This window comes from Melampsora larici-populina, assembly GCF_000204055.1.
Source record: "Melampsora larici-populina 98AG31 unplaced genomic scaffold MELLAscaffold_54, whole genome shotgun sequence".
NCBI classification, from domain to species: Eukaryota; Fungi; Basidiomycota; class Pucciniomycetes; order Pucciniales; family Melampsoraceae; genus Melampsora; species Melampsora laricis-populina.
In genome coordinates, this window is record NW_006768818.1 from 296535 (window position 1) to 321171 (window position 24637).

General features: G+C 38.1%; 7 protein-coding genes across 7 annotated transcripts; 3 read left to right on the forward strand and 4 right to left on the reverse strand.

Moving 5' to 3' along the window:
• Positions 1 to 259: 259 nt before the first annotated feature.
• Positions 260 to 2638, forward strand: MELLADRAFT_111497 (uncharacterized protein; the record flags this gene model as incomplete). The annotated part of the gene is made up of 3 exons (XM_007415806.1): positions 260 to 817; positions 897 to 1947; positions 2592 to 2638. The coding sequence occupies 3 exons, from the start codon at positions 260 to 262 to the stop codon at positions 2636 to 2638; spliced, it is 1656 nt and encodes a 551-aa protein (XP_007415868.1).
• A 2426-nt stretch (positions 2639 to 5064) lies between these two features.
• MELLADRAFT_73117 (uncharacterized protein) lies at positions 5065 to 5810 on the reverse strand (the record flags this gene model as incomplete). The annotated part of the gene is made up of 1 exon (XM_007415869.1): positions 5065 to 5810. One exon carries the CDS (start codon positions 5606 to 5608, stop codon positions 5102 to 5104), a length of 507 nt encoding a protein of 168 aa, XP_007415931.1.
• Positions 5811 to 9890: 4080 nt separating this feature from the next.
• MELLADRAFT_30398 (uncharacterized protein) lies at positions 9891 to 10400 on the reverse strand (the record flags this gene model as incomplete). Its single annotated transcript, XM_007415868.1, has 2 exons — positions 9891 to 10248; positions 10315 to 10400. Coding segments are annotated over 2 exons (444 nt in total), but the record flags the coding sequence as incomplete, so codon positions are not given.
• A 988-nt stretch (positions 10401 to 11388) lies between these two features.
• Positions 11389 to 15091, reverse strand: MELLADRAFT_111500 (uncharacterized protein; the record flags this gene model as incomplete). Its single annotated transcript, XM_007415867.1, has 8 exons — positions 11389 to 11406; positions 11515 to 11679; positions 11808 to 12008; positions 12080 to 13053; positions 13138 to 14190; positions 14265 to 14355; positions 14426 to 14539; positions 14627 to 15091. 8 exons carry the CDS (start codon positions 15089 to 15091, stop codon positions 11389 to 11391), a joined length of 3081 nt encoding a protein of 1026 aa, XP_007415929.1.
• Positions 15092 to 16705: 1614 nt separating this feature from the next.
• MELLADRAFT_111501 (uncharacterized protein) lies at positions 16706 to 18451 on the forward strand (the record flags this gene model as incomplete). Its single annotated transcript, XM_007415807.1, has 4 exons — positions 16706 to 17213; positions 17479 to 17829; positions 17935 to 18233; positions 18362 to 18451. The coding sequence occupies 4 exons, from the start codon at positions 16706 to 16708 to the stop codon at positions 18449 to 18451; spliced, it is 1248 nt and encodes a 415-aa protein (XP_007415869.1).
• A 1023-nt stretch (positions 18452 to 19474) lies between these two features.
• Positions 19475 to 20852, forward strand: MELLADRAFT_111502 (uncharacterized protein; the record flags this gene model as incomplete). The annotated part of the gene is made up of 2 exons (XM_007415808.1): positions 19475 to 20250; positions 20357 to 20852. 2 exons carry the CDS (start codon positions 19475 to 19477, stop codon positions 20850 to 20852), a joined length of 1272 nt encoding a protein of 423 aa, XP_007415870.1.
• Positions 20853 to 21179: 327 nt separating this feature from the next.
• Positions 21180 to 23138, reverse strand: MELLADRAFT_111503 (uncharacterized protein; the record flags this gene model as incomplete). The annotated part of the gene is made up of 6 exons (XM_007415866.1): positions 21180 to 21291; positions 21384 to 21400; positions 22025 to 22135; positions 22425 to 22877; positions 22960 to 23025; positions 23106 to 23138. The coding sequence occupies 6 exons, from the start codon at positions 23136 to 23138 to the stop codon at positions 21180 to 21182; spliced, it is 792 nt and encodes a 263-aa protein (XP_007415928.1).
• Positions 23139 to 24637: the final 1499 nt, after the last annotated feature.

Below are 24637 nucleotides of genomic sequence, written 5' to 3' on the forward strand. Positions count from 1 at the left end.
CTTATCCTTTTGTTTTGGGTTCATCAAAAGCATCCGATCATTGTGCTTACTCATCAACGGTATTATTCATAACACCCTTTCACGTTGTTAGGTAATTTGGATAATAGGGTGGTTTCAGTGGATCCAATGGGATACTCAAGTTTTAGCATAACCTAATCTCGAGAGACCATCCATAGTCTATCAAAGCGTCACAGCTCTTTTCTCTCACTTGAGCTTCTTGAAGCTACAACCAACTAGCCTCTCAATCAGTCTTAACAAGATGTCATCCTCTAGTCTCACATCTTACCTTGCACTTTGGCGTGAAATTATCTGTAAACCTCCAGAGGGAACTCACCCCGTGAACCAACATCTCGACTTTATTCGAAATCGTTTCAACGAGCTCGAAGCCAAAGGGTTCATCTGGTCAAAAGAATCAATTCTTGATATCTTTCTTCAACTCGCCCAACCAAAAAGCCTACATGAACCTGGGCCTTTCTCATCTATCGACACAGTCGACAAATCTCGCTGTTCATCTGATGAAATTGAAGAAGTTCTTCAAAGTGAAGAAATCCTACACAATGCTCATCCCCTAGGTCTTATGGATATACCTATCGAGATCTTTGGAAAAATACTCGAAACACTTGATTGTATTGCTAAACTTGAAGCTAAAGAACTAACAGAAAAGAAAAAGAAACGGAAGGTCGTCATTACAGGCCCAGGTGATCGGGAGCCATATTACAGATACTTATACCAAGACCCGCCAATCCTGAATAGTATACAAAGCTTCTCACTTACTTCGCGTGAAATTTATAAACGTTGTCAACTATTGCTATGGCGAGTGAGTTGTTTCCATAATGAATCGGTAAAGAGCAAGTGCTTTCTAACCGTCATTCATCCACTCTTCCTGCTATGTACAGAAACTACAGTTTCCAACTAGTCTTCCAGCTCCGATAGACCAATGGACAAAGGACATCCTCTTCAAACAAGGCCAACATGTCCGATACCTATCCATTGGACTCTCTGAAAACTGCAGTGTACCTCCTGATGAATTCGTAGAAATCGATCCTTTCTACGATAACCTTACACCTTATAAGGATAAATATCATCATGTAGCATGGATCTCACAAAAAAATGCAAAAGCATTAATCAATGGATGTCCTAACGTTTCTGAGGTAGATATCGAATACGAATACCTTGCAAAACCTGAAAACGTGGGTGGAACGGAAATCTTTTTATTAGAACTTGTTCCAATATTATCAAACCTTAAACAACTTCGACATTTGAAATTGAAGGATGGATATCAAAAGACTATCATGAACGAATTTCCATCCAAAATCATTGGTAGTTTACCTTTACTCGAATCATTAACAATGGGTGGACTTACAGCACCTGGAAATCAGCGAACAACAGGCGAAAATTCTTTCGGGTCCAATTTATCAAAGCTTAGATATTTATCAAAATTAGAGTTATGGAGAATTGAAGATATAGATGAAGATTGGTGTCTTTATAATTGGCCAAAAACTATCACGACTCTTGATCTCCACGAATGTGGTGATTTATCTCTAAGTTCAGCATATAAAATCATTCATCATATTGCTCCTTATTTAACAGTGCTCAGGCTTGGATTCGCCTATGAGAGAGGTGGAGAGATCAAGGAAATCGATTCCAGATGGGATCCTCAAACTCGTTTCTCTCTTCCGAATCTGACCGACTTAGAGCTCTGTACTGGCGATGCAAACTTACTGGACAGCTTTGAAGAATGTAACACTCTGAACTCTCTTCATTGGTGTTACATGACATCAGAACATTGTAGGGCACTCAGTAGGACTCTGTTCAAAGCTACTTGGCCTCAGCTCAAAAAGCTGGATGTAGCTCCATGGATGTTTTTAAACGGTTCGGATCTTGGTACTCAATCTCAGGAACTTGAGGATCAATTTCTTGCGTTAGAAAAGTATTGCAAGGAGGCTAGTATGTACTCATGTATCATCCGACGAATTTACTCGCCTTGATTTGAGTGTTGTGAGTTCGCTTGGTTTTTTTGTTAAATTCACATGTTTCGATCTTTTCTTATTCACAATTTACCACTTTACTCTAGACTTCGAACCTAGGCTTCTTTCTCACATACTTCAGTTTCCTTTCTTGTATACTATCAAACCTGAGTCGAAGAATACCAGCTAGATCAACCTATGCGAGCGTACTCACGTGTCATCTATATCCGGTCTGCTTACTGATCTTGATCTTTTGTTTAAAACTGTAATCTCTATTTCATCAAATTTGTGACTACTAAGGTTCTTGAAAGGAGGCGATCTTACTGCCTCTAAGTCCATACACAAGATCATTTTCGGTTTATGTTCAATTCATATGTTGAACATGATGACTTTGCAAGACCCTCCAAGCCCATTGAGAGCCTAAATCACTTTTGCATTAACAACTAAATATGCAATTCAAGCTCATTTCAATCCATATCAAGTACAGCTAAATTATACAATAGTATCATTGCAATGTCAATCACCATTTTGGAAATCATTTTTCGAGGCAATCTTAATTATCAACAATTACTCAATTCTTCCTTAACATCAACTTTTCATTACCTTTGATTTAGTTTTTTCTAGTACCCAATCCCAAAAAGCCAATTATAATCGTAACATGGGCCAATTAAATCCGAAACAAGCAAATAAATGAATGAGTCAATGTGTCTTTTTTGTTCGGATGGAATATCTTGCGCTTCATATGGGTTCTTTTGAATCATGGAAATCAACCAGAGCTCTCATCTATATAAAAATGAATATCTCATCTTCTCTTCTGAACATCGTGATTATTTTCTAACCCGAAGGAATTTGGAAATGAACTTGGTGCATGCCAATGCCATCTCATTTGATTGGTGATTACTGAGGTCTTGAAGTTAGGCAATCATATCAGTTAAGCTTACCACCGGTACGATGCATCAGTGGAAAGAACAAACACGTGCAGGCGCTCAGGCTTGAGAAAGGTAAATTTTGTGTAGCGCTTCAACGGGTACGTACTAAAGCGTTCTGTTTTGGTGATATGATGAGGTACCACTTTCTTCCACACATTAGATAACATTTGTGATCACAAGCAAAGTGAAGCTTTGAAATATTCGAAGAACACTTTTTTGTCATCAGAAGTTAACTGCAGGTGTTTTACTTCAGTACTTTGTCAACACGCCTTCGTGTACCTTTTGAAGTATTCTCGAACTGATCATGTTGCTGGCACAAAGGGATCCTTGCTCTTATCCTTCTTTCCTTTCGATTTCATCGATAAGACCTTTCTTTTCATCACTCCTGAGCATTTGTTTTTATGTCTTGAGTCCATCAAAAGCATCGCCTCTCTTTCATGCGATGTGATCAAGTACTTTGTGCAATAAGCTTGTCTCAGCTGAAGTGTTTGGATAGCCACGTTTGGGCATGATTCATCGTCCAGTTTTCCTGTTAGTTTTTGCAACTCTATTACACCCAGTGCCTTCTCAAATGATATGATCATAACCATTCCAAGCTTTTAGATATCAAAATCCCTTCGAGACTATCCTAAGCCTTTCACGCAGACAATTGATTTCTATGATATCATCTTTCTTATGTGGATAGACTTACAAAGCCTACTGCGTGTGAGGTTTCCTGCCTGTCATCATTTCCACATTTTTCCTAGCCATATGAATTCTTCCCAGAAGTGATCTATTCATCTATTTTAATTCTCTCTTTAACTTGTGCTTTCTGTCCTGGTAAGGATTTTGTTGTGGTTACAAGATCTTGAGCAAATCTCAAATACATTGACTTTCCTGATGCTCATAAAGACCATTGATTCTTCACTCTACAATTGCTCATTAAGATTGTTTGAACAGAACATGGTTCACATCTATTGTCTTTCCACTTCGTGTTCCATATGTCATAATGTTTCTCTGTGAGCTTCTTACAATTCTCAAATCTTGCTAAAGCACATTACCATATCACTTGCTTTTCTCCCTGCAATAGCGATATCAATAGATTAACAAGCGCATGAACTTTTTCATTCAAAGGAACAAGATCTTAAGAGAGGTGATGAGAATATAGTGTCCTCAAGGCCCTCGCGTGCAGCCAAAATGACGCCCGTCATTTATCTTTGTGTCTAGAGCATCAGAGGCTCCATAATCGACAAGTTTAACCGGGGGAAGCAGAGGTACCCAATGAAGTCAAATTAAACAGACAAATCACGCAACCTCTGATAAATGTCCATAACCTACCATCTGGTACCAAGTCCACACCAACTCTTACATTCACAAGAAACATTCTGCTTGCTAACTCGATTGCCAAATATATGCTGACAACTCTCCAGCTGGTCCCATCACAATCTCAGAGGGGTTGGGACACACCCGAAATCAAGGTACAAAAGCTCAAGTCACCAATTTCAATCGATAAATGCTTGGACATATTGCACTGGTCCATCGAAGTAGATTTGCAAATGATTTTGATGGATGCTCTAACTGACAAGACCTAAAATACAAAAGCTGATTAAGACTAGAAGTAAAACTAAAACTAAAAGGCTCAATGACCAAAACCATGTACGAAACAAATTTATCTAATATATCCCAAGGAAAAGTAACACGAAAAAAACCCAAGAGAAAAACCAAGTGCAGAAAAAAAAACACAAAGAAAACGAAATGAAGTAGAGCGTTTTGATAAAGAAAAAAGAAAAACAGAGGAAAGAGTCTTTTATTTTCTTCCGCTTGATATGAACAAGAAGATCAAATTATTTACAGATATATCAAAACCTTCATTGGAGTTTTAGACATCAAAGAGAGAGATAGAAAAATCGAGTCCGCGCCGGAGTGGGGGTGCTTTGTATATTGAAACGAGTGTGTATTGGACGATGTCACTTAATCGAGAAAAGGGCAGAAACCGAGTATGTATGTTCAGGGTTAAAGGCTTTGACGGAAGATAGACCTCCAAAGGCCTAAGCAGTTTTGTGGAGTGTGTTGATGTGCAAGATAATTTCGGCTGTATCCTAAATTATGGATGATAATGTCAAAAATACATCTTCAAAATGTAGTAGGAACCATTTACTTACTGTCATAAAGGATCATTTCCAGAAAATCTCGGGGATTGAGCAAAAATGCTCATGCCAAGAGAACTCAGAGAGGAAGTGATTTTCGATGAGTGCTGCGAAGTGTTCCAAGATAAGGTGGTAGGTACACAGGAGGAGCCTTCATAGGCTGCAACGATCCTGGAAAAGCACTAGCGGTACTATGTCGGGTCTTGCGGCGGAAGGCCCGAAGTCGTTTGGGAAGCAATTGACTATCACGACGGGGCTTGCAGCCGTCATCGATCGTTGAGCCCAGCTCCAAGTCTCCCCAAGGTGTGCCAGGGTAATATGGATGACTACCATCCTCTAATAGTGCTGGTCGAAGGTTTTCAGGAATCGTTAATTGATCATTAGACGTTTGTGGATTTGATGCCTTCTGTTCCGAATGATTACTGGTCTTTGAGGTCGCACGAGAGGGAAGTTCAGAGAACAAGGTATGACCATCTTTATCATCCGAGTCAAAAGATTTGTTAGATCGAGGCGGGCGGTCCGATCGAGGCCGTCGATGTGATAAATTGTAAGCTTGAGCAAAAAACCACTCCGAGAGGGTTCGCATTTTGTACTCTTCCTTTCGAATATGTAAGAAGGTGAGTAGGCGAGGATAGTAATATGAAAGGCCAAAGATTAACAGACTAATTAATTACAGTTCTAATTTTCTGAATGTTTGACTTTTGATTCTGAGGGATAATGCTATGTTTTCTACTTTCCACGAGGAATTGTGATAGACAAATGGGAAAGATCAAAAGGGAGATTGAAAGAATTTATCAATAGGCTATTCAAATGGAGAATTAGACGAATGTGTGGTGAATGGGGTATCAAGGTACACAATAATGCGAAAGAACTGCAAGTGCAAGGAGGAAACCGATGAAGAATTGGGGAGATAAACGAGGCCAGAGTGTGGGGGTGAAGCAAGCAGATGTAAGTGAGGACAACTGCGAGGTAGCGTATGAGGATTCCGAATGTGGATGATGTTATTCTCAATATACTTGACGACGGCCGAGTTTCAGCGGAAAGCAACCAAACCAGTGGATAGCGTTGCGGTAGGGGATCGACAAACGGAAGAAGTATGACTGGTAACAAGTGCCACAGATGATCGGAAAGGAATCCGAGTGTCACCAACAGACTGGAAGCGGAGGAAACATGCAAGAAATCAGTAAAACGCACTACTGGTAGGAAAACCCCAGAGCGAATGTAGGAGCGAATTTGTAAAGAATTCAATGGGACTCACGGAGAGAAATGAAGGGGGGGAACTGAGAGCGCACCGGCTTGATCGGTAACAGTGACGGTAAAATAAGCTTATAAGATGATTCATGCGTCACCACCAACGTAGCAGATCTACAACTGGGCCGCGCACTAAAGCTTGAGCTCTAATATCACCTCGAGAAACTGGGGGCTCAGCGTGTGCGGAATAGCTACTTACAGATATCCAGTGACCGAACAAGAATCACAGAGAATCGTCCGTGTTGAGAGGAAGGATGGAGAAGGATGAACAGATTTGTAGGTGTGCAAATAACTTGATCCCTTTGACAAAGAAGCCGGTTTCAACGTCTTGATACGTAGTTTCTTCGCGTCTGACTCGTAAAATATGACCAACAATGGCGGCCGAAACTATGCATCCCAGATTCCAGACCTGTTTCCAGCGCCCACATCTAAGCTAGAATTTCGAGGCTGTCAAGGTGATCCTGGCCCTTGCTGGCTTACGCATGCCGATAGCAGCCGATATCCCAGCCGCATATACATATGGTGTCAATCTATCACGTGGTGATCGGCAGCGACTTCGGTAGCCTCGGTGACGACAGTGCGGAGATTCGAAAATCACCGAGTTCAAAAACCTATTCAGAGTCACGGAATCAAGTCGAACTTACCAAACCTGCCAAACTCAGTTCAAAGCTTGGTTCAGAAAACTTCACTGTCGAGGCTAGGTAGGGCGGTGACATGCGAAACGGAAGTCGAAACTGACAGAAAATTCAAAAGGGTGAGAAAAGACGTCTTTCACCGAACCATAAAGCGGATGAGTCAACTACAGTCAAATCGGAAAAGCTTGACCGATTTTGCCCGCAAAACTCGAGCAATTTGGCGGGGAATTTGTGACAAGCTTTTCTGGTTTGACTGTATCTGCTCACAGTGCCGATCAACCCATGGTCAGAGCTGCAGTAAACTTTGCTCCTAAAATATCTTTAAACTTTCGGCGGGTGCTCGTGTGCTTATCACCAGCGCATCTCCCAACATGCTGAGAGGCTTCAATTGTGTGATCCTGAGAAGGGACTGCATACATACACCACAGAGCATTTTCCTGCATTTTCTGCCCGCGCTAATTACATGCGGCAATACAAAACATATATAGCAACATGCGCTAGCAGGACTTCTTAGAGCTTCTTATGATCTGTGTTACTTATTTAAGTGGGCAAAAGCCCGTCGCATCCTGTGTCGCAACAACTGACGTTTGAAGTTTCACACGGGGTGAAACATCACGTAATGATATGCTACATGTGAATTTTAGCGTGCGACAGCACTGGTTGGGCTTCGAGTACAGGTGGTGTTGCCCACAATCTTGCCTTTGTGCTCCAACCCGCTGAGACACTGGACTTTGCTCGTGCTTTTCAAGGGACCACCCAAATACTCAAGGAAAATATAACCACAAGCCCAATAGGACTTATACCCGGACGTTGGCCTGAGACCAGCAGGATTTTCAAGCAATTTTGCTTGAAATCCTCTTTGAGGGCTCTGATTCTGAAAGTTGTAGAAGCTTGCAATTAATTCAGAAGAGCTTACCACTTTGCTTGAGTGAACTGACAAATTTGCGCTGTTGAGGTCTTGTAAGTCCGGGTCATACTCAGAGCGCAGGTCTACATGTGTGCTGAACCGGTCAAAATCGCTTGGTACTTGGAATCAAATTTCCTCACAATCTGGAAGTGGTGACAGGCTAAAAATAGTACAAGGAGCAGCAGAAGAGCTTACCTTGTCCTACCTTGTCTTTATGTTTTTCTCATATATATGTGCCTCTGTTTGTCTTCAGAATTTTTTTCCTCTGTCAAAGAAAAAGATTCTAAAGGTAAGGTGTTGGTTATCTTTCATCCAATAGTGCCTGGCCTGAATGTGCAGTTCTACTGTGTTTGACATTTTCATTTCTATCTTGCAATATGTTAGACTTTCTTATCATCTTTGTTAGGTCTATTGATTTTAGACCTTGTCACATCTCTGTTGTTCAGCTGTGTCTCATCAATACAAAAGCTGAGGAGTCTGTCTACACCTTTATCAAGGTGTTTTGTTTGGTTCAATTGTGTCAAAACCTTACAAGGTAAACTTGCATTGAAAGAAATTGATGGAGCGCCTATATAAGAGTATCAGATCAGCGTACATCCATTGCTCACGAGTCTCTCATAATTGCCTCCTCACAAATTTCATCTTGATGTTGAGCATCATTAATATATAACAGGAATGAAATACTGATAAATAGTGTGAGATGAAGTTACCATGTCAAGCTTTGCAGTTTTAACATTAGGACTTCGGTGAACTTATGTAGCAGAGTTTTTGTGGAGAACAAGAAACTGATTTACCTGGCCTTTTGGGTACGTGCCAGATTGCATCTTTAGTCGCGTAATAGCTGGAAATTTTGGAATATTGAATTCAGACGGGACTGAGAACGGGCTTGCCCGCGCGAGCTCTAGTCCTACATCATAAACCCGCACTCATCCGCTTGCTCAAACACGTCTGAATCACATGATTTCTTTTTCAAAACTTCCAATTCAAGCTCTCGTGATCATCTGAGTGGATATATGCCAAAGTTTATAAATTTCAGGATAAGTATCTAGTAACTGTTTTGTTGATGACAATTTGGGTTTGGACTGACAATATTCTACTCTGTTCAATGTTGATTGATGATACAAATGTAAAAAGAAGCTTGTTGACAATCAACAAGTTTATCCAAGTCACCTGTTGCGAATTGGCGGCCGAGATGAGATTCCAGCTTGTATTCTATGCATCTATAGTTTTTGCTTCGAATTCTGTGTGAGGCAACAGTACTCGATCACTTGAAAGGATGTCCACCAAAAAAATGACTGAAACACCCTGGTGAACCACCTTCGACTCCGCCACTCAAATTATTCGATAGCTTTGTGATCACTGTCTTCTTGATTAAATGTGTGGTTAGCTCACAACAGCCTTGAGAGACGCGTTTCTCCCGACAGTCTGAGCATAAGGAAGTATACAAGTGATACACAAGGGATTTGATTACCTTTGGGTTTTGTCACATGGATCAAAATATGTTACACTTCTTAATGAGTCCATAGACCATTTACCCCATTTCATTGAACAAATTGAATTTCTAGTAATAAAAGTTCATAAAGCAGGATTAACTCTTTCACAATCAAGTAAAAACTCTACAGTTGAAAAACTACCTGATGGGTTTTTAGAAAACTCTTCAGCTAAATTTTGTGATGAAGATGTCCAACCTAATGGACCAAATTCACATGCACCACAAGCCAAAATTCGCATTTCACTTCCTACTAATTTACTCGATTGACCCACTGGTCGGGTAAAGCTAATGTTTTCAAAACTTAAGGGGTTCGGTACAACCCAGCATTTCGTTTTTGATGATGTGACCCGTTCTGATTCCTGTTTGAGTACCGGTAACTTTTTTAAAAAAAGGAATGAATTAGATCAAACTGTCACCTTTTTGATTGGATAGGATCACATACCGGACTAGTTTCCTTTTCGATTAGCTTTCCTACTCCAGCTTTGAGGATCACACATCGACATTGCGGGACCGGGCAGATCAGATCACTTGGATTGGTGATGGGGGCTTGAGGAGTAGCCACATCTGTATCCATGCTCAGTCGCATTTCCCACCAAGCGATACCACCATGTACAAGGTCACTTTTCCCTAAATCGCGGAATCCTACTGCCAAGTATAAGGGCTTCAACTCTTGATGGCACACCAGGAGAAGCTCGCTACACGAGCCTTTGAATAGGTCGATATAGTGTTTCAAAAGGGTTGTTGCGAGACCTTTACGGCGCTGAGCTGCCTCAATGCAAACCGAGTGGATTAAGATATACGGTCCCTCGGGTTGATGAGTTGTCATTGATTGGTGATCCAGAACGCTGGTGGTGGACCGAGTGGCATTGATGTATCCGATCAACTGATTAGAAGGATCGTATGCACCGATGAAGAGATCAGAGGCAACCGTTTGTCGATACCTGTTCGCAAGTCGAAAGGCCAGGTCAAGTTGAGGTTCGAATGTCTACAAAGCTTAGATGACTCACTTGATCGTCTCCAGTGAGGCGGCTTCATCTGATGGAAAGCCTGCGGATTCGAGCTCAAAGACTCGGTCTACTTCACTTGATTTGACCTGACCGAATGAGAGTTTGAAAGTTGAAGAAGCCATGTTGACATTGATGTTTCTTGAATTAGAACGATTTGCTTCATTTTCAGAATCACAGTCAATCGAGTCATATCCATACCGTAAGATTCGATATGTACCGCAACTTCAGAGTTACCCTTGAGCTTAACCTAAGTACAACTGAGGCTGGCCTGGATCAATTTTATGGATCCGCAACTTGGACCCTCTCAAAAAGTCTCTCCAAGACAATCAAACAAAGATCACTGGCCCATGAACTAGCTGATTTACCTTGTCCCCAGACAACAGAGAATCCTAGCGCTAGAGGGATCTACTTTTCTCACAACCAGCTGTGCAAGAATTTACAAAGATACATACATACTAAATTTTCCACGCGGATTCTTTCAAGCTTCAGGTTTTTACCTTCCGATGGATTATGTGCCGCATTGAATCACGCACTTGTGAACGGGGTAGGAAGTGTTTTCTGCTATTTTCAAGTGAGCCTCGAATACGGTTTATATGATGAGGTACAACAAGTATAACCTATTCTTGAATTGGGATATCCACAATTTGGAAATTTCAACATGATTTGGTAAAAATATTCATCAGTTTAAAAAAAAGAAAAAACAGATACCACCCAAATGTTCGCCGTAGACTGGTAAGATTCTCTTTTGCAGGTATTTCAAGATACTCAGTTATTAAAGTGTTTATCCTACTAGAAACTTGAATTTCACAATAAGATATCTTGCACAGCTTGATGGTTGTAAATAATTTCAAAACGTCACATATCATTGGAAAAAAAGCTAACAAAAAAATAACATTTTTAAAGAATTTGAAGTATATAACTTGTAAAAGCATTTTGAACGGGTTTATAAAAACTCAATTGACTCATCAAACCAAATTTCTACCTAAACAATCCTTATCACAGACAAAGAAGCAGAAAATTCACAAACTAAAACATACCCTATTTCAACACTTTTAAAATTCGTATTGAGATTACTCAAAGGTACAAAGAAGGCTACGAAACAAAACAAAAATCCAAAGAATGATCAGTAAAAAAGAACCCGTCAAGTGGTTGAAAAGAATGAATCTTCTTATATATATATATTCATGAATCTTCACTTACATTGAATACTACACTTAATGGTCTTTCTAATTTTTCAAGTGATTGATTAAATTTTTCTTCTAATTCAACATTTCCAATCGCTTTGGCTGCCATTGACATTTGTCTAATCAATTCTTGTAATCTTCTAAAACATCTAATTAATGAACCTTCAAAGATATCCGTCATCTAAATTAATCAAAACTCAATCAATCAAAAGTATCCTTTAAAAATCACAGATTTCAAGGTATAATAAAAAAAGAACACTTTTTTCGGGGGGGGTCATAAAGTCTTTGAATTCAAAACAGTGACTCAACTTTACATATCTCAGCAAATGTAGATCCTTTACACCAATTATAAACTGCATCCATCATTTCGGTTTTAAATGAATTTACATATTCAACTTCATCAATCGCAATATGAGCTTCTTTAATCTCATGTGCAATCTTAGTAGCCGCTTCTTTCATCTTCTTCATAGGTCCTTCCAATTCAGCCTTAAGTTTCGTAATCTGTTCACTCTATTGAAAAAAAAGTTCATATGATATCAATACATTTCTCTTCAAGAGTTTCGATATACGAATCAACTTACTTTTTCGGTAAACACAAAACAACTAAGTAATGCTGCACATTGCTCAGGTGTTAATTCACTAAAAGCACCATTGAAAATCATTTCCGTCAATAACAACTCATCACCCGAACTAATCTCACATGCAACCCTTCCTTTAATTTCAACCACATCATCTTTATTACTAAACCCAAGTCTTCTTAACGCTTTTTTTCGATTCTTTAAATCTTCCATATAAATCACATTATGAGTATCGGAAATCTTATGTCGTATAAGTTTAATCGAATTTGAGATTTGTTCTTTTTTAGAATACAATTCATACCATTCACTTAATTTGTCTTCTTTAATTAATTTATGATTCTTTAAGCTAGATTCTAATGTTTCAATCCTTTTAAGTAATTTATGAAATTCTTCATCTTGAATTCCCATATTTTCTACTGGATCAAGTAATGCAATTCCTTCTGGGAACCTCCTCTTAACTTCTTTTACTGCCTTTAATGCTGTCTGGCGAGACTCCAGGGGCTTGAGATCTTTGGGTAAGAAGATCCTAATTCGAGAGATACCGTCTAGGGTAGATAGTAACACTGGTACCACTGCAAATTCCCCTGCGTCTCCTTCTGGACAAGGTTTAACAAAATTTGACGAACCTCCCAGCGTACCCTTCCCCTTTTGAACTTCCTGTGCAGAAGCAATGTGTAAAAGTACATCGACTATAAAAGTCTGTTGAGCCGGTACGTCTGGACCCAGTGGTTTGCCTCGATCACCAAGTCGTTTTTGAAAATTCACTACACATCCCCAATCATAATCAATTTCGCCGAATTTGACTCTGACAAGTCGACCAGGTTGAAGAAAAGGTAATGAATAAGTTGGATGATTGATAACTTCACGTAAATCTTGGTTTTGAATATTTAATTCGTGCCGTATGTCGTAGTATTCCTTTACTAAGCTTTCGTGCGGAACGGTGATCTCAGCTCGGGCAGCTTGTAGACCTCGAATCTCTGTAAATAAAGAAAAGTGTTAGAAAAGGGCAAGAAATCAGAAAGAAAATCATGATATGTGGGAATGAAAAAAGAGGTACACACCATTTTCAAGTACTGGAAGTTGATCACTACTTTGAAATTGATAAAAACATCGTTCGAGCATATATTCCGGGCTTACACCTTCGACTCGCATCAAGTTAAGAATCATATTATAACCAAGATGAAATGCCGAGTCTAATCGATCAGCTTCTCCTTTTACCATATTTCTAGCTACGGTGGGTTCCAATTGTTCATCACACATCATAATCACAATTCCTCGATCATCCAATCCTCTTCTTCCAGCTCGACCTGACATTTGAATATATTCTCCTGAACTTAAACTTCGAAAATCTTTACCATCAAACTTTCGTACCGTTGTGAAAACTACAGTCTTGGCTGGCATATTAAGTCCGATAGAGAAAGTCTCAGTTGCAAATAGAACCTTGATCAAACCTTCTTGGAACAAAATCTCAATGACTTCTTTCAAGATAGGTAGTAAACCACCATGATGAATACCAATACCTCTCTTTAAGAGTGGAAGAATATGAGCGATCTGAGGTAAAGATTGGTCGTCCTCAGAAAGACCTGAAATCGCATTATTGAAAACCGTTTCGACAGTATCCTTTTCTTCTGTTGAGTTGAATTCAAGTTTCGACATTTGTAAAGCCAGTGCCTCGCATTCACGTTTGGAGAAAGCAAAAACGATTACCGGGTTATAGTTCTTTACCATGATCATCTTCACGATTTTATAAATATCAGAAGGACCCTTGGTACCACCTTTTTTAGTTTTGCCTTGTTTGTTTCGACCTGAATTAGCACTAGCCGGATCTTCTCCTTTTGAATCCTTCAGTGAGCCCATAGCTTTCATAAAGTTATCTTCACGAAAAACACTCTTCTCATCCACTACTAAATGAATTCCATCACCACCTGCAGGAAAAAGATAATGTTGTAGTGGAGTAGGTCTGAAATCGGTATAGACCACATGGCACGGTTGATCGTGTGTTTTACATATCCATTCTGCAAATTGCATCGCGTTGGGAATCGTGGCTGAAAGAAAGACGTAGCGCACGGTGTGAGGTAATAGAATGATGGTTTCTTCCCACACCACACCTCGTTCTTTAAATGACATAAGTTATCAGCATAAGTATGCGTGTGGCATGAAGACCTAAAAAGGAGCGAAAATCACGTACCCTTATCTCGCATATAGTGAATCTCATCAAAGATCACCCATGCAACCTCTCGCATGATCTCAGAACCTCGATATAACATAGACCGTAAAATCTGTTTTCAAGCGGTGGATAAGTATCATATCATGATCTGGTCATAAAAAGTGAGTAAAGAATGAATTTACCTCAGTTGTCATCACCAAACAGGAAGCACTCGGATTGATTGTGACATCACCTGTCATCAATCCCACATCACCAAACTCGGCGGTCATTTCACGGTATTTTTGATTACTGAGTGCCTGGAAGAATTTGATAAGATTAATGAAAGTGTCCTTTATAAAATTCACGTATGATTGAGTGATTGAGCGATTGAGTGATAGACAAACCTTGATAGGAGAAGTATAGATCACTCTTTGTTTATTGGCCAAACATTGAGCAATTGCATATTCGGCCACTACAGTTTTACCAGCACTTGTATGAGCTGAAACCAAAACACTTTCATTCCTTTCGATTGAAGAGATCGATACTTTTTGAAATGGATCAAGTGTAAAAGGATAACTTCTAGCTGGATTGATAGGTGGTTTATGAGCTGAGATAGGTACGTAAGGATAGGTGGGTGGAATAGCAACTTGATGTCGGACTTGATGTGATAAAGTGACTTGTTCTCCTTCAGCTATATCTTGTTGTGGAAGTAATCCAGCTGTTGCTTTGACTTGACGAGATGCTTCGGTTTCAAATGTATCAGCTACTACTACTGGTTTGGGATCTCGATTTGGTGAGATATGTCTGGTTCGTTTAGGACTTGTTGCTTCAGATGACGAAGAGGGTGAAGGGATTCTAGATTTCGGCATCTCGTGATACTTGATAGTTGAAAAACTTTTGATTGATGTTGATCGAATTGATTGGAGAGTGTCTTGAGAATCTCAAGTCCTGGTGAAAAATATGTTGAAGTCAATGAGAAGAAAAAATGTCAGACACAAAGTTACCACCCAGGTCACGGTACAGTCCGGATACATATGTAAATACCCGAGTCCGATTGCTCGTGGGTGATGTCCAAAATCAAAAACTTCATAGAAAAAACGCTTTGGTGGGATTTCTTCTGCAGTCTCAAGATGAAACTTGATCACTTCCTTGCGGTATAACCCAGGATTCTCTCATTTTCAAACTATATTCAGTGTCTATTTTACGAGCAACAAAGACTTTATATCATTTATCTGTCATTTCAAAGCCTCACTAGTTACAAATCTGAAGTTATCATTTTACAATGTTATAAAAGGGTTAAAAATCAGTTTAAAAACAGGATGAATATAGAGGAATCATAAGTAAGCTCGCGTAGGGCGATTTGGTAAGAATTAGATGATGATCCAAGTCAGAAACAGCGTCCCACTACCGATTTGCCTTCCTTGGAATGATTTTCCAACAAAACTAGTACACAATTCATCTTCAATTGCTTGAGATTTTCTAAGGGCAGAGTTTCTTAAATCCACCTCAGGATGAACATGTAGCTTGACGAGCTGAGGCCAAGTAGATTCAAGTAATGGTTTTCCCAAAACTTGGTTATCCAAAAGTTTCAGCTGATACATGCTTAGCATGTAGATTGCTAAGGTGAAAGGGTCTTACAAACAAGCACAAGGGCCTTTGATGGACTTGAGAGAAAAAGAGCAGATGATAAGAACTGATCAGAAGAAAATTTAACATCGCTAAAAGTACATCAATATAATTAAAGAGAAATTGAATGGACCAAGGTTTTCTATGGTCAATCCACACACCCAGTAAAAGTCCTTCACAAGGTACGTATACCGATATAACGAGCGAGGGACGAATCGGAAAGACCATGATACTACATTACCAGATGTGTAATTTTTTTGGGCACACTGACATTTGTCATATCGAAGCAAGAGCAGCCTTTCAAACATACACTTATAAGAATTTCAAGTCATCAGAAACTTTTTAAATTCGTCAAGACTTAATGAAATCGTAAGATATTGCATGCAAGAGTATCAGTTATAATCAACTACAGATTCTGCGTATCATTTTTCGGTTTTGAAATGTTCAAATGGACAAAGGACAAAGGACAAAACAGATCCTACGACTAGTTACGCAGTAAGTCCTACGGGAATTTGCAAAACGAATCTCTTCGATCAAGCATGTCTCGATACTTCTTATAAGCTTGACTAAAATCATAAAAGATGATAATCGTCTGCGAACGCAGTAATAAGGAAAGCAATTTATAGAATTACCTAGTACAGACAATCAAACCAACAAGGCCTTTACCGTAGATTTCTAGATGTTAAAGCTCCGTAAAATATCAAATCTTTTAAGGTGGCAAAGTAGATTTCCGTCTAAAACGTCTTTCCAACTCGTCTTAGACGTTTTATCATACCTTTTCAAGATATCCACTCGATAATTTCCATTCTATTAGATTCACCATTTTATCTTTTTTTCTTTGATTTCTTCTATCAAACATGAATCTTTTTAAATTCTTTTCTTTATGGATTTTATTTTATCCTTCAGTTCTCTCTGCGGTTATCACATCTATTGATCCGATTCCTGAAGTGGAAGAAGCACAACAAGCAACTCGACTTTCAAAGGATGCTTTATCAAATCAAGAAGCTCTTAAAGGACTCCATAACCAAAACCCCTCTAAAGATGAACAACAAAATATAGCCACTGATTTGAATGAACTACGAAATGATCAACAAGAACCAAAAAGACCTGAAAACTCAGAACACGGAGGTGAAGATGAATTCCCAGAAAGACCCAACAAGAGACCTGATCCTTCAAATGAAGCACCAGATGAGAAATCCAACGCATTACCAAAATATGTGGAAGAAAAAGTGGGCAAGAGAAGTTGGGGTTTAGCTCGAGTTTGGAAATCTATGAGACGCGGATTCAAAAAATTCTTTAGATGGTTAAAAACAGATATTACAAGTCATAAATATTGGGTTGAAAGAGAACCGATACCGATACCAGGTAAGCATGATTTTTTTTTTCGTAATTTTCCACTTACATAAGTTTTTCAAACAAGTAACCAATGTTGACAATTTGTTTTCGTTCTTGGAATCAGAGTCAGAGACTGGACCATGGAGGCTGAATGGCTGGTATAAACACAATCCAAGGCGTGAATAAATTTTACTCTGTATCTGCAGCTCAGAAAAAAAAAATGAACTGAGCAAGTGAAGTGAAGAAGTCTATATACTGATGATTTTTCCTCCTTCAATGAATCCAAAAAACACAGCCGGGAATGATGATGGATCATCAGAATTACAAGATTTACGTGTACTAGGAAACGAACTTCAATCAGATTACGAAACACGTAAACTAAGATGGATCCATCATGATTTACCAAACCATCATAATTCATTACTTAACATTGAATTATTGTCAAACCCAACTTTCTTAGAATTGGTCATTCAATATACAAAAGAATATAATCAAGCTAAAATTCATCAAGATCAAGTTAAACGGATTTGGAAAGATTTAGTTTACCTTTTTGGAAATGAAAATCATGCTAGAGACGTTTTGAAAAAGATTGAAGATTATTATAGAAAAGTGTTTCCGAAATTTGAACGAAATTTATTTGGAATTGGTAAGTCATACCCATTATTATTTTTTCCAAAAAAAATAATCTTGAATCCAAGTGTTTAAGTATTGATTTTGCAAAACCTTTCATGATTTGTTTTTATTTTTCTAGATTTTTATAGTAAGATGCATAATCCATTATTATTACCTACCACAAAAGAAAGTGAAAGAGTCAATTGGCAAAAGATATTCGAACAAGAAAAGATCGCAATTGGTCCAGACGAAAAGACTATGAAACCAAAATCATTAATCTTATTAGAATTATGTCAAGAGTATAGAGGATATGTAGATTTATGGAGAAAAGCCATGGATAGTGGTCGTGCGATTAAGGTTTATTTGAATTCTATTAAAGAACTTACGTATGAGGAAACAAGATATCCAAATCAAGTGATTGAAAAGTTTAGAGACTTGGTAAGTCAAATCAATCAATTCATGTTTTTTTCTTATTCGAAACTTTCAAATAGATTTCTACCATTGTTTCATAACTTGACTGATTTTATTTTCTTGAAAATTATCTCACTCGATTTAAAAATAATTAGTTCCCCAACAGATTTAATTTTGCAGAAGGCATAACAGATGATATAAGAGAAAAACTTCTCGCAGACTTTCCGAACATGAGCTTTGCTTGATGATCTATTGAAGTATTGATGAAGCTTTACAACTTATCTGAATAACCCGTTCTGCCTGCTCGCAATAGTAAGACTTTGGTTTCAAAATGTTTTGTCCACTCAAAAGATGAAAAGTGGAAGACTTTCTTGGAAGTTCAAAACCTCAGGGTTGTTCTGTTCATAACAACACATTTGTCTTTTCTCATTTCATTGAATTAAATCTTCATTTATTTCCTTTTGAAATTAAAACAATGAAAAAAAATCATGGATCAAATGTTCATATACATTCTTTAGCTTTAGCATGGGAGGCACATGTTATCGTAATGTATGCACTCTGATTTCATCATTGTAGTGAAGATAAGATGTACCAGAAGTGATCAGGTAAACTCGAGCAGAACTGATTTCCAAAATGACTTATCCAAATCTCAGTGGTCTAAAAGTGAAAGAGTAATTCAAGTTGACCAAATGCGTTCATTGGCTCCATAATGCCACCATCTCATATGCAAGAACGAACTGTCATGAACTTTAAGCTTTGTTCTTATGTTCTATGGCTGCACTAATCATATACCTTCACACCTTTGATTGGTTTTATCAATGCTCTTTTGATAATATTTATCCCATATGAAACTCCTTTGAAAAAACTCCTTGTTCTCTTGGTTGTTAGAGCAAAGTGCGCGCAGAGGGAGGTACATAGTTTGTGGTGCTTTACCTGGGTGCGGCGCATTGGTGTACTTAAGTAGGCTTAAGGCTATGATATGTGAGCTTAATATTACAGGTGGTGGTGTATATGTAAATTCTTGATGAGCTTGATTGATTAGAATGCGTTAGACTGAGATTGAATTCTTAAAACTTCGATCATCAACTTGAAATTCAGAAAAAATGAACAAACTACCACTTCACCTTCAACTATATCATCAAAAGAACACTACAAACTCAAAGGTAAGTAATCAAACAACTGACTATTTATCTCATTCATTCAAACTAACATTCTTTAAACTATGGAAACCAGATTCATTTCAAAAGATATCCTAAACTTCTGCCAACATGAAAACTCAAACTAACACAAGACCTCTTCAATATCAAACAAAACGATCACTTAGATCAAACACCAGAATTCATGATCAAGAAGCACCCATCAATCTTTTACAATCATCTACCATCTCTTCACAAGGATCATTACCTAGCTTATCGATTCTAAATCCACTTTCAAATCTACCTAATCTATCATCCAATCAAACTTCATTCTGTGTAATACAAAAAGAAAATGATTCGATTGAACAATTAGAATTTGTAGATGAAGAAGAAGAGGAAGACGAACAGAACAAACCGATACCGAATGATGATGGTGATACGATTATGGAAGAAGAAGAACCCACTAGTTCACAACATACAGATCCAGAACTAGGAGCCACTTCAGCTTTCCGTCAAGCTTCACCCAGTTCTTCAATCTTATTTGAAAATGTATCAGAAACTGAAGCAAAACATCAACAAATCAGTTTATCAAAATATCCTACAATCTCACCTTATAAACTAGCACACGTTTCACAATCTATGACACAACTTTCGATCTCAGTCTTAAATGTTTTAAAACACTATAGAGAACATTTAAATCTTTGGGAATCTACTTCCAATCCAACAGATCAAGTTATTCAAGCTAGTACACTCATCGATCAATGTTTACTTAGATTAGCTTTATTATTGGATCCGGTTCAGTATGAATTAAGTCAGCTACTTTATTCGATCAATGGCAGTTTACTTTCGATTGATGAAGATGTTTTAGGTGATAGACTTTGTACGAAGAATGAAGTAGAATGTACAAAGTCAGTTGAATGAATTTTGCTTACCTTTCTCGAAAACTGGTTTCTCATTTACCAAAAAAAAAGAGAAAACTAAAGTTTGATTTAAATCTTTGATTTCTCTACATAGGTTTTGGTCACGTTTAGCTGAATTACAAGATAAAGTGGTCAAAGCAGAACTTAGAATGTCAGATTTATCAGTTCATCTATCTGATTTCTATGATTGGACAGACGGATGTTTGACGCCAGTACTCGGCAGACTTTCAGTAGAAGAAGATGATCTTTCAAATCAGGTAGAAGAATCATCTCAAAGACGAAACTTAGTAGTCTCACATCTTTTGGATGTTCAAAGTTACTTTTGTCAAGCTTTAGATCAAATCAGCTGGATCACAAAGTTATATAGAAAGATCTTGACGAAAGTTTTGGATTCGATTGATGATTTTTCTGAAGCTATGGTTAATGATGATCGGTTTATTGATGAATTGATTAATTGGATTAGATTGATGAGATCGACTTTTAAACATATGGCTGATAGTTTACTGGTCCTTTCTTCTGTGGCTAATGGGATCGAAACTTTTACGTCAGGTACAATACATGCGGTCTCAGTCTCGTCTAAACCTTCTTGATCATTATCATGATCATCTTGCTTAGTTGTCTTATTCTTGTAATCGATTTGTGTTTTTCGGGTTGATGATCATCACCCTAAAAAGTGAAGTATTAAATTATGTCTTTTCTTTTGATCTTATCACTTGTGATCGTTGTCTAAATGAACTTTTCAATTCCATTAAGCTTTCGAAATCAAGTCAAATTACCTATCTCTTGCTCAATTCAAATCCAATCGAATTTCATAGTTTTTTTCTTTCGATTGGATGATTATGTGGATAATGAAAATTAACCTTGTTTACTTGAAATCCTTTTACCTTCAAAGTCTGACAAACATGAATGTGATAATACTAGGTATCTTTGGGTAAGATTAAGGTCATTTGAGTCTCATCACGAATGAAACTTGTGACTTGATTTACATTAGATGGGTTCCAAAAGTAGCCTAAAGAAATGGATTTCAAGCTATATACACATTCATCGAGTTTAGAATCAACCTTTTTGGGAAACCTCACTTGATATATGCGTAGGTTTTTGAAAACTATGTCGTCACTGACCAAGTCCCATTCTTACGCTGTTTGGATGTGCATGAAACCCTCAAATGGTCATGTCTCAACAAACCACTCCGGTTATGCAAACCTCAGCAATAAAGGATGTTCCATGCAAATGGTTTTGTTGGTAATCCAGTGCAAGGGAAATGGACAAAGATTTGGTCGACTTGATTATATCCCTTGGACTTCAAGGGAGTTGAAAAACCCGCATGGATATGGAGATACTTTGGGTACATATCTCTGAGTCTCGGGGCATTCCTTCTTGATTAAGGTTTACAGACCAAAAAGTGGAATGGTACGCTGAGTTCCGATGACCATTTCACTAACAAGATCTGAGGATATTCAAAGCAAAATGTCTGAGGATGAATTACCTTTTCTTCAGGATGAGAGAGTACATCTTATCGCAAGATGAACTCAGCAACTCAGACTAACCCATTTTCAAAAAAAACCTGATCTATCAAATGAAAATATGAAGGTATCATATTCATCTCCTAGAGACCGCAAAAGACTCAATCAGCTTAACAAAGAATGCTTTCAATTTCTTTACTTGATCATAATCAGATCAATCAACACCTCTGATCCTTGTAGTATTGTTGTTACTGTTTGTGCTAATAACTCAAAACTTTGTACTTTCACTTTTCTCTCACCTCTTCAACTTTGAAGTCTTGGTGAGTAGTGACCATTTCTAATGTAGAAGTACATGTTCCAAGGATAGATTTTTGAGAACATGATAAGATTTTTCCTGATGTTTTTTGTGACTATGTGTACATGGTGAAGCAAAAGAAATAAAGAAAAAAACAATCAAAGATGGACTTAGAATACTATAAGAAAGAAACCTTAGAAACCACTCTGAAGACTGATCAACACCCACAGAAACAATATGTTCGATGAAAAATATAACTCAAAGAACGATACAAAACATGTGTACTGATCATAGAAAAGCACATAAAGCTTTACAAAAGAACCGTTTTACAAACTTGACTAAGATTGGTCTGAAATGATCATAGGTTCAACTTGCAAAGCAACATCTTTCATCCAATTTCTTACCGAAGAAATCGTACAACGATAGGTTTTTTTGATTTGATTGAAATCTACATCAGAATCCAAAGTGAAACTATCAAACTCTTTTAAAGGTTTTTGTTTCAAAGAAAGTTGACCAAGACTTTGAGTGCGACGTAGAACAGGTTGTAAAGAATTAGATCCACTTAAAAAGCTTTCTACTTCGCCATTTTTCTCTGAGCTTGTGATTGTTGAAGTTGTAAAACTGGTTAAATCTGGAAGTGGATCGTTGGTGGCTTCTATCCAACTTCTAATCACTTCATTGTGGATATCCTTTTCGTGAGTTAGGATCCGGTTAACCACCATACTTATGGGATCATTCGAAAGACTAGTAGTAGTTTGCGAGTTTGGTCGATGACTCCATTCTTTTATTTCAGTAGGTTTGACGGATTCAGATCCATAGGAATAATCACTATTAGTATCATCTGGGTACCCAATGAGCTATCATGTTCCATAATGTGTGTTTCCATGTTAGCTATGAATAAACCTGTGAGGTTGTCTAGTAGGCGAGAAATGAACTGACAAATTCGGGATAAGTTGGTGAGCTCGTACGGAAAAGACTCAGACTTGACTTCACTGGTTCCAAATTCTAAAAGAAAAACAAACCGTATAAATTGATCGAACCTATAGTACTTGGAGTTCGAATATTTTATAGAAAAAGCAACATACCAGATAATCGTGACGGTGACGTGTTGATGACATGGAAGTAACGGAGATGGTTGACTTCATACGAGACAATGATTGGTAACGCACTACTGAGGAAATGATTGATGAAGAGGCGATGGGGAAGGTATGAAAACAAATGAAGTCTAGATGAAAGAGTAGAGATCGGACTGCGAGGTTATGATCTTTCTAGGAAAGGATAATTGCAAATCAGCAATGAGTAAGCTCTCTGCCGTTCACAATGGGCGTAGGAAAGCTAAGAAATCAGTCCTTGAATGTCGCTGAGATTTCTTTGAACGACGTAAAATCGATGATAAATGAGAAACTTGTGATGAGAATACAAGAACAAAAATCAAGAATCAAGAACGAGCATCGGTTTCTTCTTTTGATTCGACTCCCTTGGAAGTTGAAGATGATTTCAAGATGAATCAAATGACTTCTTTAGTTTGACTTTATACCCTATCTTCCGCTTCAAAGCTTCAAAGCTTGATCCTCGTGATTTGACCGCTCCAAATTGATTTTGTATAAATTTAGTGAGATGTGCTAAAATGATCTGTTTATCTTCACCGCTCGACTTTCTTCCCCTAATAACGTCAAACATTTTATTGAGGGCTTTGTTAAGCTAAAACATTATAGAATGCTTTGAGCGATTGATGATCAACACAGCGCTAAAAAGGATTTGATATCAATTCAATCGTGATAGAAAGCGGCAGCTCTACTCTATAGGACCGATCAGTATTCAACCTCGGCCTGATGTTGGCCGACCTCAAGTGAAGGAGCATACGTACAGTCGACTCCCTCGAAATCCATATCCCTCTAATCCCATACTTCTGCCTAACCCATAGAAATTTGGGTCCATAAAATTTATAGGCGGGGAAAAGTGGCCCAAAACCCATACCTCGCACTATTCCCATGACCCATAGCTTTTTTTAGGAAACTCAGGTCAAAAGCCATAACCAAAATTTGCCAAAGACGAAGATTTATAAAAAAACCGCATCCTTGTGAATTTTTCAGCATAATCAATCTCAAAATGCTTCCAAAAGACCTTTCACAATTCAGCGTATCAGATATTGAAACAGGTTTCAATGCTTTACAAACAGAGAATAACAAACGACTCAAGCCTCTCAAGCAACTTATCAGTGAAGGGAAGAAGTTATCAGAGGCAGATGAAAGATTCATAGACTGTGCTGGAAACTTAATAGATGAAACACTTGTGTTGAGGAAGATCATAGAAGAGGGGAGTGTGGCTAAGGCTGCCAGTCAATTCAACAACGATGAGCTGAAGAGACTGGAACTTTTGGTTTTGAAATTCAATCAGACCAAGGAAGCGGTGATTGCTAAAAGACCAAGTAAGTTGTAACCTTCAGGATGTAATTGAGTTGTTCACTTGTTGAAAAGATGTGTTGTTCAATGTTTTAGGCTCCAAGAAATGTGTAGCCGAGGAAAGTAAAGGAAAAAATAACCGGCCAACAAGTAAAAAGAATAAAGCTGCAAAGGCTCAATCAACTCTGGCTCAGCGAGTTGAAGTCCTTGATTGG